This window comes from Urtica dioica, chromosome 10, assembly GCF_054948205.1.
Source record: "Urtica dioica subsp. dioica isolate 48M chromosome 10, U.dioica_male_clone48M_v1_H2, whole genome shotgun sequence".
NCBI classification, from domain to species: domain Eukaryota; kingdom Viridiplantae; phylum Streptophyta; class Magnoliopsida; order Rosales; family Urticaceae; genus Urtica; species Urtica dioica.
In genome coordinates, this window is record NC_142765.1 from 18,240,112 (window position 1) to 18,263,475 (window position 23,364).

Consider the following 23,364-nt stretch of genomic DNA (forward strand, 5'->3'; position numbering starts at 1 on the left):
ATCACCTATTTATAGATATGGTTGATACATTAGACTATGTTAGATACATGAGTAGTGTAATAAATGTGCGTAATAACTACTTCTAGGAAATAAAGAATAATAAATATACACAGAGAACAAGACATAGAAAATAGAATGAACAATGAATGCAACACTTTTCCCAAAGTGAGATGAGTTCCAAGGAACCAGCTGGTTCCAAGATGGTGAGATCAGTTCGGAGTGAGCTGAGATGGATTATGGACTGAGGGACGAACTGATGGTGAGACGAGCTGACGGGGTGAGACGAGCTGACGAGGTGAGACGAGCTGACGAGCTGTTTTTCTACAGTGTTTATTCTCACAATTTTTAAAAATATCAAACATCTCCCTAAATATTTTCATTAAAAGAAATGATACAAAAATAGCCATCTGAAACTTATTTATTAGCAAAATGACCAAAATTTTAACTTTTCAGCAAAGTAGCCAAATCTATGTTTTCAAAACATTTTTGACACCAAAGATTAAATTTTTTAACGATTATTATAAGTAATTTATTACTTTCAAAAAATTTAATTACTGGGTAAAAAATAATTTTGAAACCAGATTATTGCACATTTTGACTATTCCATTAATTTTAGACAAACTTTGACTATTTTTGCGAATCCATAACTTTAAATTGGTTATTTAGATAAACACTCTTTCTATCAATATCAAGTATAAAACCTTAAAACGTGTTTACATGTCAAAGCCCTCGTTTCTTATGAGATTTTGTTGATTTTTTTAACTAAAAATAGAACTGCCCATTTAACTCTGAATGAAATCACTCCTTTTTATACTCTGAATTATTTTTATAATAAAAATATAAAACAAAAAAGAGCAAAAAATTCTTGTTTGTCTCGTGCGTTTGATCTTCCATTTTTTATTCGCTAAGGATGAGAGAATTCTAAATTTTCAAGCTAGAAAAAACCACACAAAGAGATTTTGATTATGACGACTATAGAGAGCTTGATTGGGCTAGTCAACCGGATCCAGAGTGCTTGCACGGTGCTCGATGACTATGGTGGCAACGACAACAATGATATTTTTTCCTTTCTCGGACAAGCTCTTCCTTTCGTCGTCGCGTCCAGGTGGGATCATTTCTTTTTAAAATGAGCAAGTTCAATTTTTAATTAAAAAAAACCACAAAATCTTATAAAAATGGAGGATTTTTATAAATAAACTCATTTTAAGATATATAATTGATATTAATATGCATGTTAAGGGACATTTCTGATATTTCTAAGTACTGTGAGAATAAACGCAATATTTCGACTAAATATAGGGAAGACATATTGTTATGAGAGATTTTCTCTTATCCAAAAATTATGATAGCCTAATCCAAAAACAAAGAAGCAAGGCGAGTCCGGCCCAAGAAACAAAACGAAAAGCCCAATGACTCGACCAAAGGGATGAAGGACAGAGTGAAGCTCGCTTAAAGGCGACGCTCATTCCATCTCAATTAATAAGCGAGGCCCGCCTAAAAGCGACGCTCGTTCCATCTTAATAAGTGAGGCTCGCCTTTACCCCAGCAAAAGACGATGCTCATTCAATCTCAACAAGCGAGACTCGCCTAAAGGCGGCGTTTCCATCTCAACGAGCGAGGCTCGCCTAAAAGCGATGCTCATTCCATCCCAACAAGCGAGGCTTGCCTAAAGGCAACGCTCATTCCATCTCAATTAGCGAGGCTCGGCTAAAGGCAACGCTCATTCCATCCCAGCAAGCAAAGCTCACCTTTACCCTAGCAAAAGGCGACGCTCGTTACATCTAAACAAGCGAGGCTAGCCTTACCCCAGCAACAGACGACGCTCATTCCGTCTTGACAATCGAGGCCTGCATTTACCCCAACAAAAGGCGACCTTCGCCTGTCTTAACAAGGGAGGCTTGCCTCTACCCAGACTCGGTGGGAGGACCTTAATTAGTAAATGACCACTTTAGCCCAAATTTCATCACTCCACTATAAATACCTCTAATATCACCATTTGGAGGTAAGTTTTCTCAACTTAACCAACCTCTGTCTCTCTCTCATTTTAGAGCTTCTCTCTCTAGAATTCTGAAGCAAGCCAAAGACCTCACACCTCACATAGCAATTGGACTAATATTGAGCATCGGAGTGCGCATCGGATGGAATCCTTATGTGCCCCTCTAGCTCACCTTTCTCTCTTTTTTAGGTGGCGCACCCTCGAAAATCTCTTTCCGACACGACAAAGTCGACAAGCTCTGGAGCGACTTTCTCTCCTTTTTAGGTGACGAACCATCGGGAACCTCTTTCCGACACGGCGGATACGTGAAATTAGGAGATATCTTCCTCGTTCGACCACCCGCGATGATAGGGTACGTGAGTCTAATATTGTAAAGTTAGGTGACCTTTTTTTGTGTGTGTGTGTGGGGTCTCTCTTACGTGAGTCTAATATTGTATGAGTACTTGGTCGAATTAATATAATGGGAAAGTACGGGTGAAAAATAGTAAAAAAGAAAAGATAAGAAACAAACAAGAAACAACTACTATCTTTAATAGGCGTAGGAAATAAATAAGCGTAAGAAATCACAACAGATCACCACGTGCCATCATAAGAGCGCGTGTAATGGTAATGTGAGAGCATTTAATTTGTTTTTAAAATTAGGACAATACAATAATGTCGTCACTTTCATATGTGGTCCACGGTGATTATATGGACCGCGTTGGGTATTTAATTTGCCCTTAAATATTTGAATTGAATTCAAAATCGGTAGCTCTTTCAGGAAAATATGGGTATTAGATAGAGATGGTGGTGGTCAATGCTTTTGATGTTTAGAAGAGTACATGTGAAAATAGAGCACTAGTTTTGTTTATCCTAAGCTTGTCATCATTCGATTATTAAATAGGTAGGAAAAAATGTAGCATTTGTTTAAAATAAGCATTGATCATATTAGATGTTTCACAAAATTCTCATTTATGCTCCCTCACATCTTATTTTATTGTTCCATGCATATATTTAGTAGGAGAAAGAAACACTGCGAGACAAATTGTGGGAGCACATTGACAAAATAATTACGTCACAATTATATTATGTAGCCATTTAATTGCAATACCGTCATGCATCACACTAAGGACCATTTCATTCAAAGTCATAGGAAGTCATAATTAAATTAATTTGAAAATATAATTTATATTTGTAGAAGAGATTTTGACACAAATATTATTAAAATCAATCAAAATTAAAATTTCATAATTCTATTATTAAATAATTTTGTGATAAATTGATCACAAAATACAGAATTTTGTGACAATTTGATCATAAAATTATGTTTTTTTTAACGATTTTAAAATTTTGTGACATTCGGTAACACACAAAAAAAGTCAAAATATGATATTTTTGTAAAAATATATATATATATATATATATATATATATATATATATCTCGCTCATAATTTGAGTAGTAAAATTATCAAATTTTTAGTTTTGATTGATTTTGATAAAGTGACATGAATTTAATAATGGCAAATCTAAGTGTGAATATATATGCCCATGACTCATGTGATATTGGCAATATTATTTTTGTAACTACTACTCTAATATTACCCGTATATCTATAGCTAAGTCCAATGCATCTAACATTGCAAATAGAATAAAATTAAATGCGAATCCAAGTAACACTATCAACACAATTGTTAACTACCACCCCCCTTTAAATTAGAATATGAAGAAAATATAATACGAGGGGCGCGTGTAGTACATGCTTAGATTGGCGCGTGCAATAATTTATATAATTGTTGTTACACTTCGAATATTAAAGTAGTTAAGCCACGTAAAAAACGTAAAACTTCTTTTACTTCATAAATATGCATGCGATGATGACGTGGCAAACAAACCCAAAAAGCCCACAAAAATAGCAAGTAGTTTGACACACACGGTGGATGACTTACGGTAGACCAAAAGTATGTAACGTATCTGAGCCGTTTTGTTAAAATAAATAAATAATGTCATTTTATTTATTTTCCTCTGATTTTGCTTCTTTTTTTTTTCTTTCTATAATTTTCATAACATATTTGAAAATTAAAAAAAAAAAAGAAAGATAAATGCGTTCCTTCAATCCAAATAAACCAATCCCAGCTAACCACATCATATCACGTAGGGACAAACAAAACTGACCTCATGCCCACCCTTAAAATGACCAAAATAACCCTCACTCACAAAAACCCAAAAAAATAAAGCAGAAATGTGAACGAGCGAGAAAGGGATGTTATGCTATAAAGAGCTTGTTTGCATTACCTCAACGCCTCTTCTTCTTAGCTCTACAAAATAAAAAGAAAATATTCTCTCATCATTTCATATCATTCTATTTTCTCATATAACAACACAATCAACAACGTCTTCAATACATATCCTCATCTCATTCCCTTGTCCCTAGACTTAGAGAGAGAGAAAAATAGCTTAAGCTTAGAGAGAGAGAGAGAGATGGGAAATTGCCAAGCCATAGACACAGCGACTTTGGTGATACAATACCCAAGTGGGAAATCGGAGAATCTTTACTGGCCAGTGAACGCTAGCGAGATTATGAAGGCAAATCCAGGTCACTACGTTGCTCTTCTCATCTCCACCACTTTGTGTCCAAACCAATCACAAAGCAACAACACCACTGCAAATAATAACCTTGTCAATACCAACAACAATACAAACAACAACACAAACAACAACAACGGTTCGGTTCGTTTGACGAGGATAAAGCTTCTCAGGCCAACCGACACACTTGTTCTCGGACAAGTCTACAGACTCATCCCAACTCAAGGTATTTTTTAAAAAAATTTTTTTGTTCATGTGGGTTGTTTTATTTTTGGAAAAAGTTCGAGTCTTTGTTGTTAATTTACGTTTCTACGTGTTTTTTTTTTTGTTGGGTTGTGTAGAGGTTATGAAAGGTTTGTGGGCTAAGAAACAGGCAAGGTTGAATAGAGGCCAAACGGAAGGAGGAGTGAGAGTTGAGATCGTTGGAAGTGATAAGCCAAGAATTAGAGGATCTGATCATCAGCTAGAGAAGGACAACAAGGTGAGATTTAATCAATTAATTAATTTAATATATTTTATTTAATTTTTAATTTCAAGAAAGTAAATTAATTATCCCATGTATTTATGTTTCTGCTTGGAGTTATTGGTTTCTCTGCAAGTCTGCATTTGGTTATGTCACGCTTAATTGAAAATTTCTGACAAAGAGCATTTCTAAGATTAAGAACAGTTCATATTTTAAATTAAATAAAAAAATTATTGAATCAGCAATTCAGCAGCATATCAGGGATAATAATTAGGGTCTCCCTTTTTAGTTGTAGTAACGGCTTTTAATAATTAATTAAATAAAAAAGAGATCAACGAAGACTAATAATGAATTCCGTCCAGCTCTTTCCCTCAACTCGGGCCTCACCAAATAATATTATTAGTAAATTAGTGAAAAAGAATCAATAAAATGATTGAATTAATAAGTTTTGCAGTCGATGAGTATTTTATTATTTTTCTCATTATTCGCTTCAATGAATTAAATTTCCTGTTAAGATATATCTTTTATGCACACTCATTTACAATCTTTCTTACATACATACATGTATATTCAACTATCAACTTAAAAAATAAATTAAAGAAACTATGAAGAGTTGACATATGATCTAATTTTTTTTATTAATAATTTTAATAATATTTTCAGGTGATTAAACAGGAGAGACACAGATCAAGAACAACAACATCGTCTTCTTCTTCTTCAACCACTTCCTCGGCAGCGACCAAGCCAAAGAATTGGCAACCTTCACTTCTCAGCATCTCAGAAGCTACTAGCTAGCTAGCTAAACGACAAAAGAGTTTCATTGAATCTGAAGCAATGTAATGTGACTAATGTGTATGTGTCAATAGTAATATTGGTACATCAAAATTCAAAAAGCCAGACTGATCAGTTGAGAATTTAGGAAGGAAAAAAGAAAAAGAACTGTTGAGGGTTCAGATCTGTGGGAGATTGATTTGAGATTCTTAGATGTGCATAGGGAAGCGTGTCGTATGGCCAAAAGCTCACTAATTACTGTAGTAAAAAAAATATGTTGATGTACTTCTTGACCGAGATGTTGATCAACTTTTTTTAGAAGAGATATTATCTTCTTCTTTTTTAATAGCATTTTATGTGTAAATAAATTCAAATAAGCGTTTTAAGATAAATGGATACCCTATTTCGGCAAGGGCAGGGTCAATAAAAATTAAATCTCTTGACTTAAAAATAAAGTAAAAAGGTAGTTAGTAGGTCGGAATAGTGTGACATACTTTTATTTTTATTTTTCATATGTTAACTATGCATGAAAAATATTATAATGATGTATTTGGTGGAACGTTAAAATGGCTTGAGCTTTGTTCCTTGTCCCTTGATAACGCCATGAGACCATACATAACACATGTATATGCAAAGAGAATTATTTAAGTAATTGCGTCGAGGAAGTATACAAAAAGCATTTTGTCAAATATAGTACAATAATGCAACCATACACATTTACTATTATCATTATTATAATCAATTTCCAATATATTTTTGTACAAGTACAAACAACCAAGATGCTAATAAAACGCCTACTACAAAACAAAGTTTCATGTGTGTCAATTATAATTCACGTTTCTCTCATAAGCACGATGCGTTTGATATGTACACATATATATACACTATCATTGGCGATTATTACACATGACAAGCTTATCACCTTTTTTACCTTATTTTACTTGGCACGTATTTTTTGTAATTAGTGGAGGGAATCAAATAGTGATTATTTTAGGGGAGCTCATACCAAGCTGAAATTTTTTGACCAAAAAGAAAATTTAGGAAAAAAGGGTAATCTTATTGCTGATCATGCATGCACGCAGTCATCATTGAAAAGCGATAATATTATTGCAACGAAGCTATGTTTTGTGACACCAAATAAAGTGAAACAAGATCTAAATGTGCTTAATGGAATATTATCACAAAGTAGGTCCCTTTTTGTTGCTTTTGAAGCACAATGAGAGGGTAATGAAATGGTCTTTCAATTAACCTCCACCACTTAAACTGTGTGCCAATATCTCTATCCGGCTTAATATTTTAGCGAGTGTAATAAGAATTTCAAGTTGCAAATCATTATTTTTTTTGTTATAATTTTTTAAACTTGTTTAATATAATCTCAGAAAAATGTTAATAGTTTGACAAAAATACTATTTTTCTAAAAAAAAATATTTAAAACAACCACTATGTACGTTTGAAAACGGTCTTCACCTAATTTTCCCAATTTTATTTGATTTGTATTGCACATGATACATCTAAGAAAAATTGTAAAATTATGCTTGTTCGAAAGAAAATAAATGATTGTAAGACTTGAGCTTCGTATAGAAAGAAGAATCATAGAAGGGCCTCACAATGTATCGAGTACTAAAAGTTTATTTTACACATATTTTATACATTGTTATCACCTTTTGACTTTTTTTTAGAGTAGAGAGACACCATCAAAAGTGTGTTCCTTTATAATTCTTAGTGCGCTTGAAGAAGCAGAAACTTCTCTCACAAACACCCGTGCCAATTTTTTAATTCCTCACAAAACATCAAACCACAGGCCAAGAACTAGCATAATGAAAATACATACATAACTTTCATTATTTTTATTCTCTCCTCACTTTTTCCCTCCCTTTGTTTTTTCTCTTCTTAGTGAAGAAGATCTTTTCAGCTTTAGGCATATTGCTATTTGCTCCACTCAAGGGACAAACTTTTTTTCTGAGAGAGTAAGACAATCACAACCAGCTCACAAATGAGACCTCTCTTTTTTTTCCCTTTTCCTAATCCTAAGCATGAGATGAGACTTAAAGCCAACTTTTATTCATATTTTTCACACGCACAAAGCGTTCATTTTCGCGGGCCACATTGTGCTTCCCATCCTCGCAACACCGCGTCAAGGCTTGTCTCAATTGTGCCACGAAATCACCTCAAACATCATATCCCGAAAAGAAACAGGAAGAGGGGTCACCAATAATCGTTGCACGAGCAATCGTCGCAGGTCCTCAGATTCTTCGTGACATGGATCGTGGACCCCGGCTCGGTCTTTACAAGCCCGAAAGCGACTCTCTTTTTAGCAGGACTTGCCTCGCGCTCGGCTCGTGGAGCCCACCGAAGTGGTGGGCCCGGCCCAGGGCCTCGTCAAGCTTTTCCCGAATCTCCTCGATCATCGGGTGGACCTGATCGTCGACTCGGAACTCGTGGACGATCCCGTCGATCTCGATCAAGCTACGCCCTTTATTCCTTCTCTCTCGCGTCGCATCCGCTTCTCTTCTTCTGAGCTCCGCGACTCTCTCCCATTTCCCGAGCGACGCGTTGAGATTCGAGAGAAGGACGTCTTCTTCGCTTTGGACGCGTTTCGCGACTCGTTCTCCGAGCTCGCCGTCGCGGTGGATTCTGCAGTTGCTGAGCAAGCCCCGCCACATGACTAGATCGGGATCCATCGGCATATTCTCGACCGCTTCGAGGGCTTTTCCCAAGAGCCCGGCTCGGCCGAGCATGTCCACGTGGCAGCCGTAGTGCTCGATCTTCGGAGCGATCCCCCATTCGCTCTCCATCTTGGAGAAGATTTCGGAGCCGTCGTCGACCAAGCCCGAGTGGCTACACCCATTGAGAAGCCCCAAGATTGTGATTCCGTTGGACTTTACGTTCTCTTTCGACATCCGGGAGAAGACTCTGAGAGCTTCCTTTCCGAGCCCGTGGATCGACAGACCCGAGATCATGCTAGTGTAGACCGAGACGTCCCGAGAAGAGGTTTGATCGAACACTTCTCTGGCCAGGTCAACTCGTCCGCATTTCGCGTACATGTTGATCAGAGCCGCGGCGATATTTCCGGTCAGGCTGTACTTGCCTTTTATGTAGGAATGAATATAAGTTCCTTGGTTTAAAGCCCCGAGATTCGAGCAAGCAGTCAAAGCCGAGACGAGGACGGCCTCGTTGGGCTCGATTCTCCGTTCACGCAACATGTCATGAAAAATCTTCAGAGCTTGAGAATTCCGTTCGCAGGTGACTAAACCCGAGATCATGACCGCCCAAGAGACCTCATTTCTCTCAGGAATCCGGTCGAAGACTTCACAAGCTTCTCCGATATCGCCGGTGTTCGTGTAGCCGCGCAAAAGGCCAGTCCATGAATAAGCGTCTCTCTCAGGCATTTCGTCGAACACCTTCCGTGCGTCTTCCATTCTCTCCAAAACGCCGTACATGTTCACCAGCGAATTGCCCACGAACAAATTCGACCCCAACCCGTTTTTCAGCGCCGAACCATGAACGGACTCGCCGTGGTCAGACGATCTCCGATTAGAGCACGAAGTGACGACGAAGGTGTAAGTATATCCATCGGGCAAAACCCTCGAACCCAACATTCGAGCGAAGAGCGAAATGGGCTGTTCGGAATCTCTGAGCTTCGAATGAGCTCTGATCAGAAGATTCCAAACCAGAGTCGGAGGCGGAGAAAGAGAGGGATAGGAATCGAAGACGATTCTCGCGGCGTTTAAGTCATCGGCGGAGAGGTAAGAGCTGATGAGAGAGGTGGCGAGAGAGGCGTGAGACCAAACTCCACAAGTGACGATTCTCGAGTGGACTCGCTTGAGCTCTGGGAGTGAAGGTCTTCGCTTCAGAGATTGGAAGAGTGATTGTGGGATCGGGTGGTCCAGTGAGATTCTCCTAGAAGAAATGGCGGGTAGTGCCGTTGAAGATGAAAATGGTTTGGGTTTGAATTTCAAGTGGAAATGGTTTGAAAGGTCTTTGGTTAGGATTATGGAGATTGTGTTTGATTTTCGCATTTCGTCGGGAGTTGATTTGATGAGCTTCTGTGTCACATCATGCAATGCTGAGAGGGAAAACTGGGAAAGCTGTGAACTTTCTAATATCCGTTTTTGAATAGCTTCATATAAGAGTTTCGTTCTTTTTTGCCTTTGAGAAATATACAATGACATGAATAACAGTGTGTCAATGTAATGGTTTTATTAAAATATTAAAACAATGATTAATTTTTATTTTTATTTTTTAAAGAATAAATCATCAAAATATTTATAGTTTGGGTAAGATGAGAAAGAAAATACTACTATCTCTTCTGATAGTACTACTAAATTAAAAAAAAAAAATGTTTCAATATTTCGGTATAGAAACATAATTTTTAATATTATTCACCTCTTTGATCAAGGATTAAAATCTCACATCTCGCAGCCGTACCGCACCTCTAATTTTGGGGGTATCTCGTCTCGTATCATGGTATTCTGCGGTATTTGATGAACGTTCGGATATCTCGTACCGTGTGGTAAACCGTATTCCGCGGGATATATCACCCAAAAAAAGTATTCCGCGGGGTATTTGAACAATTTTTTAATCAGGATTTAGGATACACGAAGATAAACTTAAAAATAGAGTCAACATTTCACATATAAAATTCTAAATTGGAATATAAAATTACAAGCCAATACACATGTATTAGAGAGTTCTCACATAAAGCCACACTAAAGTCTAAATAGAAAACAAACAAAGACACACATAATAGAGAGTACAATATTTTCGGGCCGGATCCATACTCATTCTTCAACTATCAAATATGAATTAACAAAATATATAAACATTAACAATAATGAACAACATTTAGAATTAGATCAAATTAACAATAACGAATAACATCAACCAAGATATCAATAATCAAGAAATTAATTACATTTAGATCAAACTAATTAGAAATAACATCTAAATCAACAAAATAAAGATTTAAATTCGGATTAAAAAAACACATTTCAAACCAACATAAACAACAAGTAATTATTCAATAAACATTTAAATTTGGATTAAAAAAAATAATTTCAAATCAACAAAATCAACATAAACAACAGATAATTATTCAATTAACATTTAAACTCGGATTAATAAAAAAAAACAAAAAAATTAGCAAAATAGCCAAATCAAACGTTATGATTTGCTATATAGCCAATGTTTTGTAAATACTAAGTAAATAGCCACTCGGATGACGTGGCCCAATAATAAGTTTTTTCATATCCGAAAATTGCCCTTGTGGCGTTTGAATTTTGAATTTATTTGAAATTTCGGATTATATAACTTCCCGAAATTTTTTTAATTTTATTTTCTGATATAAGTGTGAACATGATTTAGTCTATTAATGATTCCCTTTATTTTATGAACTAATTTGGACCTGGCAGTTGCAATTTATTTGTTTCTTATTATATATTATTTCTTATATTTTCGGCTAGATTTATATTGTCTCGTTTATTATTTAAATTCTTGTTTCTAACGCCCAAAAATTTTCAAACGTTGTTACATCTCTCTTCCACGCCATGTCTGGATTTTCTCTTATTGAATCAGGTGGTGAAATTTTTTTATTTTTTATTTCATTGTTGAGGTTCATCCCAGTTTATTAATGTATTTACGTATATTTACTTTTCTGTTATAATGCAGTTAAGCTTTTTGAACGCCAGTGGCGGGAGAATCACAATACTTTGTCAGGTGGTGTAAATACAGAATGTAATTAAAATGATTTACAAATTGTTATTTACGATGATCTTGATTTGAAAAACTTCCCAATGAATTTTGATATTAATGTCAACAACGTATTTACGCGAAATGATGTTCTTGTGGCCGCTATGAGCATGATTCCACTTCGGGGTAACCTTGAATTCAGGGTTCAGAGATCTAGCAAAACCCGATATACTATTGTTTGTTTGAAAGTTGGATGTTGTTGGATGATGAGAGCGTCTGTATGTTCTACATCAAATATGTGGGTTATTAGAACGTTTGTAAAAGAACATAATTGTTACGGATCTTCCATTGTTCATAAACATAAGCAGGTGTCATCGTCGTTGATAAGCAAGTGTATTAAAGATGATTTTAGGGGCTCAATGGCTGATAAAATTTCATTAGTGGGTGTTGTTGAAATTATGAAGACTCGGTATAAAGTTGATACTAGTTATTTCAAGGCTTGGAAGGGACGTGCAGAGGTGCTAAAAGAGTTGCGTGGTGACTACGAAAAATCATACAGCCATTTACCTATTATTGGTGATTTGATTGTTGAAAAAAATCCAGGTATTTTCGATTTTTAAGTATCACTCTCTGTCTTTGAGTTTTTTTTTTCTAGAAATGTTTATTTCAGAATGTAGCACTATATTTGTATTTACATTGATTTACATCTATGGCAGTTAATATTACTTAACTGATTTACTGTTTTTATATTTATACAGGTTCATACTGTATTACAGAAGTAAATCCTGATAAGTCATTCAAATATTTTTTTCTTGGCTCTTGGGGCATCGGTCCATGGATTCCAGTGTTGTAGGCCTGTTATTTCGGTGGATGACACATTTTTGAAAGGGAAATCACATGGTACGTTACTTTTGGCGACTGCTCAGAATGGGGACAATCATTTGTTCCCATTGGCTTTTAGTATTGTTGATTCTGAAAATGACAAATCTTGGAATTGGTTCATGGTGCAATTGAGGCATGTTTATGGGGTTAAAGAGGACTTGGTATTTGTATCGGATAGAAATTTGTCAATCCCTAAGGCAGTTCATGATGTATTTCCCGAGGCCAAATTTGCTATATGCATGCAACACTTATGGGCGAATGTGAAAACAAAATTTGGGAAGTCTTTCATTCAGCCTCTGTTTTATCGGTGTGCTAAAGCTTACACGCCGAAAGAGTTTGATTTCTTTTTGAACATTATCTCATGCTCTAATAAGAAGATCAAAAAGTATTTGCTACGGGCCAATCCAGAATTGTGGTCACGAAGTCATTTTCCTGGAAAGAGGTTTAATGTGATGACTACCAATATTTCGGAGTGCTTGAATGCAGTTTTGAGAGAAGCAAGAGGTTGACCTGTGACAATGTTGATTTTGTGTTATCGTAGTCTTATTCAAGACTGGTTCAATAAGAAAAGGCTTCTCATTCCGAAAATGCAATCAGGCCTTACAAATACTGGTCTGAAGATGCTATTTGAGTCCCAAGAAGGCTGCAAAGACTATGAACGTAAGTTTATAATGAATTTTGTGTAAATAAATGTAAATAAAAATGTTTTTTTACTAACGTCCAATTATTTAGAGGTTTATGCTATTAATGAGTGTCAGTTTGAAGTTGTTGACGGTGCTAGACGCTTGATTGTTTTCACCAACACTAGATATTGCAGTTGCAATTTTTGGCAACTAGAAGACTTTCCTTGTGCTCATGTTGTAGCTGCTTTATATCGTAGGAATTTGAGGCCCATTGACTATGTACCTGCATATTATTCTCAACAAAATTATTATGCAACGAATGCCATAGATGTTGTTTCTGTTTGCCATGATGGAGTTTGGGAGCTGCCACTAGATGCTGTGACAATACCACCACCGGTTCAGAAACGTTTAGCTGGGAGACCTGGGGAGAAAAGGTTTCGTTCCAAGTCGGAAAAGAGTTCAGCCATATCGACAAAGATGTAGCAAATGTGGACAACTAGGACACAATAAAAGAGGATGCGTGTAGTTATGTTGTTTTTTATCTGCTGTTTTATTTATGATGTTACTCATACTGTTGATTTTGGGTTTTTTACAAATAAAGGTGTTGAACTCCTTTGTTTTGAAATTTGTTATATAATTTACTAATTTTATATTTATGAACAACTATGTAAATATTAACTACAGTAATTTGATATCTACAGAGATCAGTAAACCTATGTAAATATGATCCAACTGGCGACTGTTAATATATATAAACACGTTGTAAATATTTTCTTGTAAATATTAACTTGATTTCTATAGGGATTAGTAAACCTATGTAAATAGTGTTGGTTGAGTGTTCATTTATATTTGCGTCGATAGATTATTTACCCAGATTTACATAAGTCATGTTTCAATTTTAACCAATAACATCAAAATATATAGGTTTTAATAATGACATAGTTTACTGATATATATGTTTCTTTGGATTTACGAAGAATCCAAAGTACCAAAAGAGTTAGCAAACATAAATCTCAAAATACACATCATTAAGTAATAGAATAAAATTTGAAATCCTGATGTTGAATTAAACAGCAAGATAAACGGTTTAGACATCGTCGATGTTGAGTGAGAAACTAGGCTGGCTGCTTGGATTCTCATCAACCTGCTTTGTTACTTTCTTCTTCGTGACATATGGGGAATGTAGCATTGCTGGTTTTTTTATAACTCGTTTTGGTCTCTCATTGATGGCAAGCTTCACTGCAACTGGTTCACCGTTCTTCTTGAGACGCTTTTTCACCCTTGTTTCTTCTTTTTCGGGTGGAGCTGCTACGTCACCAACCTTGGGGACCTGTGTCGCAGCAACGATGTCAACGTTATCCAGCATATAACGCCAATCATCTTGTAATCTCTTCAATGACTCCTGGAAATATTTTTAATAATTTATTTACAAAAAGCCTTAAGTTGTAAATATAAATTTGTTTAACATACTGAGCTGTAATTCACTAATTTGTCTGGTCCCAACAGAGGCGAAATGTCATGCTCCACAATGTCCTGATAAACGATTGCCATAATATGGTTTCAAATAATTATTAGAATTACAAGTACAAATGAGAAGATTTATTATTGATTGACGTTTTCTTATATACAAACATTACCGTGCCCTCTTTTTGGATGTTTACGTCTATGTTCTCAACTGGCTGAATTGAAGATTGTCCTTCCTCATTTGGATTGTTCTTTTTATCCTTCTTTGATCTCATTTTCATCTGTAAATTTGTAAATAAGTATAGATTATAATTCTTGTAAGTGTTTCATAACTAATAGATAAACAATAGGTTTATGTTATTAAAGAGGAAGCTATTTCCATACCAATTTTGTCAACGTCAATTGATATGACTTGATTGCCTCTTCCAATACTTCTTGTTCAAGTTGTGCATTAGGTTGTGTCACGATGCTTGTTGCTTCATTGTTTTGTACAACAGTGGCGTCTTTAATCTGTTCGCATATGTAAATACAAAGGAATAGAGTTTTATCAATGTTAATCTATGTTAATCTTGTTGCATGTGCCGACCCTTACTTGTGTCATTTCTTGTTCAGTACCGACGTGTGTCATTTCTTGTTCAAACTGTGCATTAGGTTCGGTATTCTTGTCAATGTTTACTTCAACATGTAAATTCATAATGTAAATCAATGTTAATATAAAGAACTTTGAAGTTTTCAGGTACTATTATTTACCTGGTTCATGTCTTCCTCATCACTGTCGTGCGCGATAACGTCTTCAGTATTCTTGTTGGGTGTTCCTTCAACCTGTTTGAGATTATGTTGTTATTCTAACTACTATTTATTCATTTATTTAGTAAAAGTTTATAAGATTACTATCATGGGAGGAGCTGGATGGGAAATATTCTCTGTATGAATAAACTTGTTTACGATTTCCAACAAGTTGTTGTACTTTTCATTGACGTCATCTGTTTCTTTTTGCATTTTATACATTCGGCGATGTGTAAAATCTAAATCTTCTTTGAGAAATTGGATTTCCTCGTTCACATCATTCGGACTTGGTCTTGAAGTGTTTGAGGAGGTTGCGTTGTTGGTGACTTTTGATTTCCCTTTTTTGGATGTTGGACTTATGTCATAGTTGCTAGGAGGATGTCGTAGAGTTGGTTTTGATTCATCACGTGGTTTGAATCCCAATGCAAACTCTTCTTCTGTATGTATCACGGGGATTATCCCAATCTGTTTATAGTTTTACAAATCAAAATTTTGTTAGTATTTACACTAAATTATTTACATAATATTTATGTTTAGTAAATACCTTGGAATTTTCGAATATGGCCACCTTGAGCTCATCGTAGGTTGGGGTGCAATTGAATGCCCACTTCAACATTCGACACTACAAGAAAACAGGGTATCAGAGACTAATTATTTAGTCTCCGATACCTGACAAACAATCTCGGATGAGTATCCGAGACTGATTTTCAGTCTCCTAGGCTAGTCTCGGATACCTAGTGGCGGATGCTACTATCAAGGACTAAAAGTCAGTCTCGGATATGCCGCAATATTCATGACAAAGAACTAGTCTCAGATACCACATTTTTCAGTCCTTAATGAGGTCGGCCGAGAACTCGTATTTAGTCACTAATAAGCCTTTTTCAGACCGACTGTTAGTCCCGAATAACGTGATTATTAATCTCGGATAACGTGACTGATTGTAAAGAGATAAAGCAAAGAGATGAGTCGGTTCTCTTATGGATGAGGCTGAGAAAATTTTCAAAAATTGCCCTTAAATCCTTTTCAATTTCCCTTTCTTCCAATTTCTCCACAACCCAACTTTTCTTTTCTTTTTATTTGTTGCAAATAAATCTTTTTCTTTTTATTCCTTTCCCGGAAAATGAGAAACATGACTGAAAAATTAAGTAAATAATTTTCCTTCTTAAAATAATTCACGATGAGTTTATTTAAGGTCATTGGAATTTATTTTCACTTTTGTGGTCCTTCGCAAATTCTTGAAAATATTCCAGAACCTCGTCGACCTTAAAATCCTTAATTTTCATTCACAGTTTGTTACCGTCCTTTTGATAAACTTAATATGCAACATTTATCTTAAAATTTCGAGTCGTTACAATTTCTAAGATACAGCGCGTAATAAAAAAATAAGTAAAAGAATAAAAATGTTTCTAAAGGCCCAATGTTGAATCGGAATTAAATTTAAAATTTTAAAAAAAAATTTAAAAAAATAATTCATTAGAACCCTAATGTTGAATCAGAACTAAATTAAAAAATTTTAAAAAAAAAATTCATGAGAACCCTAATGTTTAGTCTTTGATATTAAAAAAAAAAAAATTGATGCCACATTATTGGAGACTAATTTTTAGTCTTTGATACGTAAATATTTTCAAGACTGAATTTCAGTCTCCAATAAGACACTGCGCAAGAGTATGGAAGACTGATTGTTAGTTTCCGATTTTCTCATTTTCCGAGAATAGATTTTAGTCTCTGATGCCCGTAATTAGATATTAAAAATTAATCTCTACTAATTTGCATCATTTATACATTTTTGGAGGGAATATATATGTGACTAATTATTAGTCTCGAATAGTATACGCAACCAAATCAGTCCCGAATACTATCAAAGACAACCAAATCAGTCTCGGATGCCAATTATCATAGACTAAAAATTGGTCTCCTACGATTTGCGCCATTTTTCATTTTGATGGGAATACATCCATGACCGAAAATTAGTCTCGAATACTATCGGTCCCAAATACTATTCGAGACAACCAAATCTGTCTCGAATGCCCGCAATCAGAGACCAAAAATTAGTCTCTACAAATTTGCGTCATTTTTACATTTTTGGAGGGAATATATCTGTGACTAATTATTAGTCTCTGATAGTATGTGTAACCAAATCAGTCTCGAATACTAACATATACAACCAAATCAGTCCCGGATGCCAACTATCAGAGACTAAAAATTGGTCTCCTACGATTTGCGCCATTTTTCATTTTGGAGGGAATACATTTGTGACCGAAAATTAGTCTCTCCTAAAATTATGACCGGAGAAATATATATTTGTGACTAAATATTAGTCTCGAATAGTATACGCATGAAAATCAGTCTCTGATAGTATCAGAGACAGGATGATCAGTCTTTGATGTCCACTATCAAAGACTAATAAATCAGTCTCGGATACTCTAGTCTCTGATACCCTGTTTTCTTGTAGTGCGAGGACTGTTGTGTTCTGGTTGATGGGTTGTGAAGCTTTGAGCTGCAAACTCCGGAATTACTTCAAACACCCATGCAACTAAGGGTTGAAGAAACCCCTCAATGTTGAACCCCTTTGGTACCGATGCAGCATGTTTACAATTTCCTCATCGATGCACATAGTGCGTTGTAGCTGACTTGGCCCATGGATATGAAGAAAATAGTTGAGGATCAGCCGCCATACGAAGGTGTTTGTCATTGATTTCGACCTTTAGTTCCCTTGGTAAGACCATCAGCTCAAGGATGCACACATTCATCAGCGCAATCCTATCTTCATCACTCCCGCCGAAGCTTCCTGACAACATTCCAAGTAAATATCGTGCTTAATGAGTACCACTCACTATGATGTACTCATCTTTGAGTGGGTTGTCAGGGCGCAAATTGTTGTCAATTTCAGGAATTGGCCTGCACTTCAATCCTGAAAAATTATCATTTTTTCAATTATTATAATTTTAAAAGTTATGTAAATAAAAATTGTTGATTGTGTTTATACCTGAAAAGAGCTCGAAATCATAGACATTGAAGGCCAATACATTACCCCCTATGTTGAAAAGGAGTTCACTAGGGTCCTCTGAATGTACTTGTGATAATAGCAGTAGATGTATTAACTTTTTAGGGTATGTGGTCCCTTGTAAGTGTTGGAACTTTCCAAATGGACCTTGGTTGAATAAATCCTTCTGGAACTCAGTTGTCAGGCTTCTTTTCAGTAAATACATTATATCAAACTGAGAGTGAGCTATTATTCGCTGCTGTGTATCCCAACTTGTTTTTGGTATTATGAGCTCGACAAACTTAAATACTCAAGTTAGTTTCAAACTTCTCATAAATATACATATGTTGTTAATGTTTTATCTTGCAATTACCTTGTGGTATGTGCGGGTAGTTTGTGATCCTTTGCCTGTTTTCTCTCTACGGGATTTAACCATTTTTCTTGAAGGTTTTGCCGGTATCTACAATTACATTACGTAACATCATTGTAAATAAACTTAGACACAAATATTTATTCAAACATATCATAAAAGGTTAAAATTTACCTCTACTTCAAAAGATTGTGTAATTGTTAGCTCTTTGTTTTTGATAGCCGGAGTTTTTTTTCTTGCCATTGTGAGTTAGTTGGTTATGCCCTAAAATCAGTGCATATTTGTTAATACATATTTACATTTTAATATTTATATATTCTTGTAATGAAACTGATGCGTGTCGTTCCGCGCTCAAAAATAAATTCCTTAAATATTACTAGAGTATAGTAGCAAATAAGGGTCGAACCCACAGAGACCTATATTTAAACAATTTAACTTACTAATTTCAGGAATAATAAATAAAACAAAGAGAAGCGGGGGTTTTGAGAAATTAGAAACTAAAGAGAAACAATCAAATGATAAAAAGCGCGGTTAAAGGTTCTTTCGCACCCTCGACGATCACTTCAAACCTCGGCTTCGACAATGCTCAGAAAACTAGCTATGAAATCAACACCGTAAATAGTAAAAACAAGCGATTACTACTCCACACAACCCTATTATATTAGCTAACTATGACGACGCGCCGATAGCTAACCCTAATTGTCAAACAATTCAGAGACCAAGGGTCCTAAATTTAATCTAACAAAAGCATTAAGATTTGGAAGTAAGGTGAACGAAATAATGTAAATTCACACGCGTGATTCAATTAATCTCGGTTAAGCTCTACACTAAGATTACAAAATCCTCACGAAACTCACAACCATAGTCCTACCACTAATTACTAGTCTTTTCAACAATTACGGATTAAAAACACTAGCATGGCTATAGATATTAAAACTTCTACATGGGTGATCAATTCAAATAGAAATTAGAATAAACAAGAACGGTTTACGATCCGAAGAGTAATAACAATTTCACAATAATAAGACTGAGCAAAGTCTAGACCGTGACTATCCGTTTATGTCTCGGGCTTGAATTAGCCCTCAACCGTTTAAAAGAATTAGCTAGACATAATTAAACTAATAAAATAATAAAACTGCATCATGAATATATAAACTGAAGACTTGAAGAACACGTGCAGCACAATATGCATGCACAAACCAAAAATGCTACTGTATTTCAAATAAAAACCATGATAAAGAACAAAGATCAACGCAATACTGTATTCAATAATAAAAAGGAAAAGTCAAAGAAGCAACTTGGTGTTTGTGCGCAGCCAAATAAAAATCCAAAAGAAAAAAATGACCCCTGATAATTGATGCGTCCAAAACTTTATACCCCTCAAGTCTAATACTCGCCCGTCTAATAGAAACAAATCCCCCGAAAATCCCTCAAAACCTAGATATTATGTATTTTATTAGCCAAACAGCCCAAATACATCAATGGGCTTTTTATTTGATGATGTCCAGCGGCCCACCGTGCTTCTTCTTCCTGGCTTGATTTATTTCTTTTCTTTCCACCACCAAAGTCTGTTATTTTGCTCTAATTTCCTCAATTCACATATAATAACTGCACATAAATCATTGACACACAAAAGTAGTAATACAAGTGTAGTTATGATTGATTGAAACCTAAAATATGGTGGAAATTGACAATAAATAGATAAGAACTAGATCACTTATCAGAAACCGTCTTACAATAATGAATTTAAGACATTATATATGTGACTAAGTTTGGGGTTTGACAACTTATGCAGTAAATATGCGTAAATAATCAAACATACTAGTATTTAATATTTACACATATTTACTACTGATATTATCAAACCTACATCCTTGTAAAATCCAAAGACACCAATTTTAAACTCATTTACAATGGTATTAGTCATAAACTACCACTCATTCAAACATGCTTTCAATCGCTTCACAACATGATCTAGACATTACACATCAAGTTTTAGACATTGTACTCGAATCACCAACATTCTTTGCAACAAATATGGTTTTTATTAGCAGTAAACAAGGATTTACAATAAACCTTAAATAATAGGTACATATTTGTTAATAATATCTTTTTACCATCCACATTGATATATTTTTGTAATTAAACCGTCCAACAAAAATGTATTTCGGCAACTTTGAAAGATTGACATATTCTGCAGTAAATATGTGTAAATAATGATTTGGTCAAAAAATCTTGGAGTGTCCGATATTTACTCAGATTTACTGCAGAATATGTCGACTCCTATTTTCTTCTAATATCCAAAGACACCAAATCTTCAAACACATTCACAATGGTATTACCCATACACTAACACACTGAAACATGATTTCATTTCACTACCCATCAAGACCTAGATATAACACATCAAGATTTATACATCAAACCCGAACCAACAACATTTAAACATTCAAACAGATTTACAATAAACATTTAAAAATGGAAATCAAAGAAAAAATATTCCTTAACCAAGTTCACCTAAACTTTTATCTTATTTACAATCAGTGAATGATACATGCATTTGTATTTAAATCACAATAGTCGGATCCCCCAAATTTCATTGTGATGAATAGGGTTTTGTGAAAATTTTAGGATAAATGAACAATAATCCACGGATTCATTACACAGAGGGAGAGGAATAAGTAATACCATCTAATTTCATAACCGATTAAAAAAAAACGTGTTTTCCATATTTTAATATGTAAATCGATGTTGAACATTAGTAAATTAGAGTTCCAATCGAAAAAAAAAATCACACATGCATACCTATTAGAGATACCCTCGCCGTAATCAGTTGTCGCCAAAAATGGTTGCAGTTCGTCGGAGAGAGCAATGCGGTTTGAAAAATATTTTTGGGAGATTTTTTTTTTTTTGGTTTCTCTTAATTGCAGAGTGAATATCGGTTGTGAGTTGATCGGTATTAAATTTGCAGTTATTACTTTCCTCGATTCTCGGAATCACGTTACCTCTTTTATTTTTTATTTTTTTTTAAGTGAACCGCTGTGACTTATGGGCGGGAAATATCTGGGCGTTTTTGTAAATTTAGAAGTGTCTTAAATGATATCTGGCTATTTACAAAACATTGACTATTTAGCAATTTTAAAGGTTTGATTTGGCTATTTTGCTAAATTACCCTAAAAAAAATCAATTTCAAATCAAGTGAATAATACTCAAAAATCAAAATCTAATTATATTTCAAACTTACCCCGCGGTATCCGCGGAAAACGGCGAGATTTGTGCTAGATTTAACATCCGAGAGACGGAAAACGGTGGTCTTGTGCGAGATTTGGAGAGATTTTGGCAAGATTTGGCAACGGACGGACGAAAAAGCCAAATACAAGTTCTCGTTAATTTTGGCGGAAAATGGAGAAAAATGGACAAATATTGTTCACTTTTTAACATAGGAAGAGAGAGAAATGATGCGCGAGAAGATGCGCGAGATCTCGCGAGTTATTTACGTACTCCTCTCGCGTTACTTCAAAACGCAAGATCTCGCGCGAAATACCGCGCGAGATTTTAATCATTGTTTGTGATTCGACAATAATGGTCACAAAAGAGCTATTATTTGAATTGCATCGATATTATGATGAAATTCTGGTCAGAGAATTGTGGCGGATTTGAAATAAACTAGGACATTGTTTCAGTGTAAAAAAAAAAAAAAAAAAGACGGAGGCTATCACTCTATGTCTCGATTTATTTTAGATTTTGGATGTCAAATTGTTCATGCATTTTGTAGAATCAGGATACAAAAACATGTCCAAACTTTAGAGGACAGCCTTATTTTATTAACAAGTTTGGGTCTTCGGTTTAATGTATCTAGTGCCTATACTCTTCTCATAAACATTTTAGTTGGAAAATTTTTAGAGTTCACGTTTTTTAAACACAACAATATCATATATGTTAATGTCAATATAGCATGGTAACATATTGTACAACAAATAACTATTTTTTAGGGAAAAATATGTTGCTTTTTTTTTTCTTTTCTTTTGAGGAAGTCAGGTCACAGACCTATAATTTATTGCATTTGAGCCAAAACTTCCTCTTGTAAATCAAGAGGGACGAAAGAGTTCCAAAATACATCATCATAAAAAAAATGCTTTTTATAGCAAATTTATGAACATAATGTCACACTTACAAAAGCAAGAAAAAATGCTAATAATATTCGCAATAACAAGACCCATGTCGGCAACCGGAACCGTATTCGTTCGGACGAGGACAATGAGATTGGATCACGCTCTTCGTATAACCTCCGGCAAGAGCTCTCCTAAGTCCATCCAAAATCACCATAGCTTCCGGAACCAAAAAGCTAAAAGACCGGGCAAAAGGAGTACTGTAAGCAAAAAAAAAAAAATATTATGCCCATAGAGTTACGAAAAATACCTCCTACCCAGCATCTCGTCCCTTCAACTGTCTATTGCTGGGTATTAACATCTTCTTATAGCTTTTCTCGAACAGCTTCAACAAAATTGTTTTGTCAAATCAAACCATGCCAAATAAGATCCGACAAAGAGTCTCATGACTCCATTCACGAGGTCCGCCGTCGTCCCCACCGAATTGTTGTGGACCATATCGTTGCGTCGGTTCCAAGCACACCACATGATTTGCGCAAAGAGCTCGAATTCCTGTGAAAGTAAGATAGATTTTACGTGAATGAGGACGCCAAGTGTATCTCCATGATAATTTTCCGTCAACAAGTTCCACCTTCCAAGCGCCTTCCAAGCATCCACAATCCCATA

General features: G+C 35.2%; 1 protein-coding gene and 1 pseudogene across 1 annotated transcript; one reads left to right on the forward strand and one right to left on the reverse strand.

The window, feature by feature from the left end:
• The first annotated feature begins 4,270 nt into the window (after positions 1-4,270).
• LOC149383691 (uncharacterized) lies at positions 4,271-6,144 on the forward strand. Its single transcript, XM_089629286.1, has 3 exons — positions 4,271-4,785; positions 4,901-5,040; positions 5,686-6,144. The coding sequence occupies exons 1-3, from the start codon at positions 4,455-4,457 to the stop codon at positions 5,815-5,817; spliced, it is 603 nt and encodes a 200-aa protein (XP_089485412.1). The 5' UTR covers positions 4,271-4,454; the 3' UTR covers positions 5,818-6,144.
• A 1,281-nt stretch (positions 6,145-7,425) lies between these two features.
• LOC149383692 (putative pentatricopeptide repeat-containing protein At5g59200, chloroplastic) lies at positions 7,426-9,943 on the reverse strand (annotated as a pseudogene).
• Positions 9,944-23,364: the final 13,421 nt, after the last annotated feature.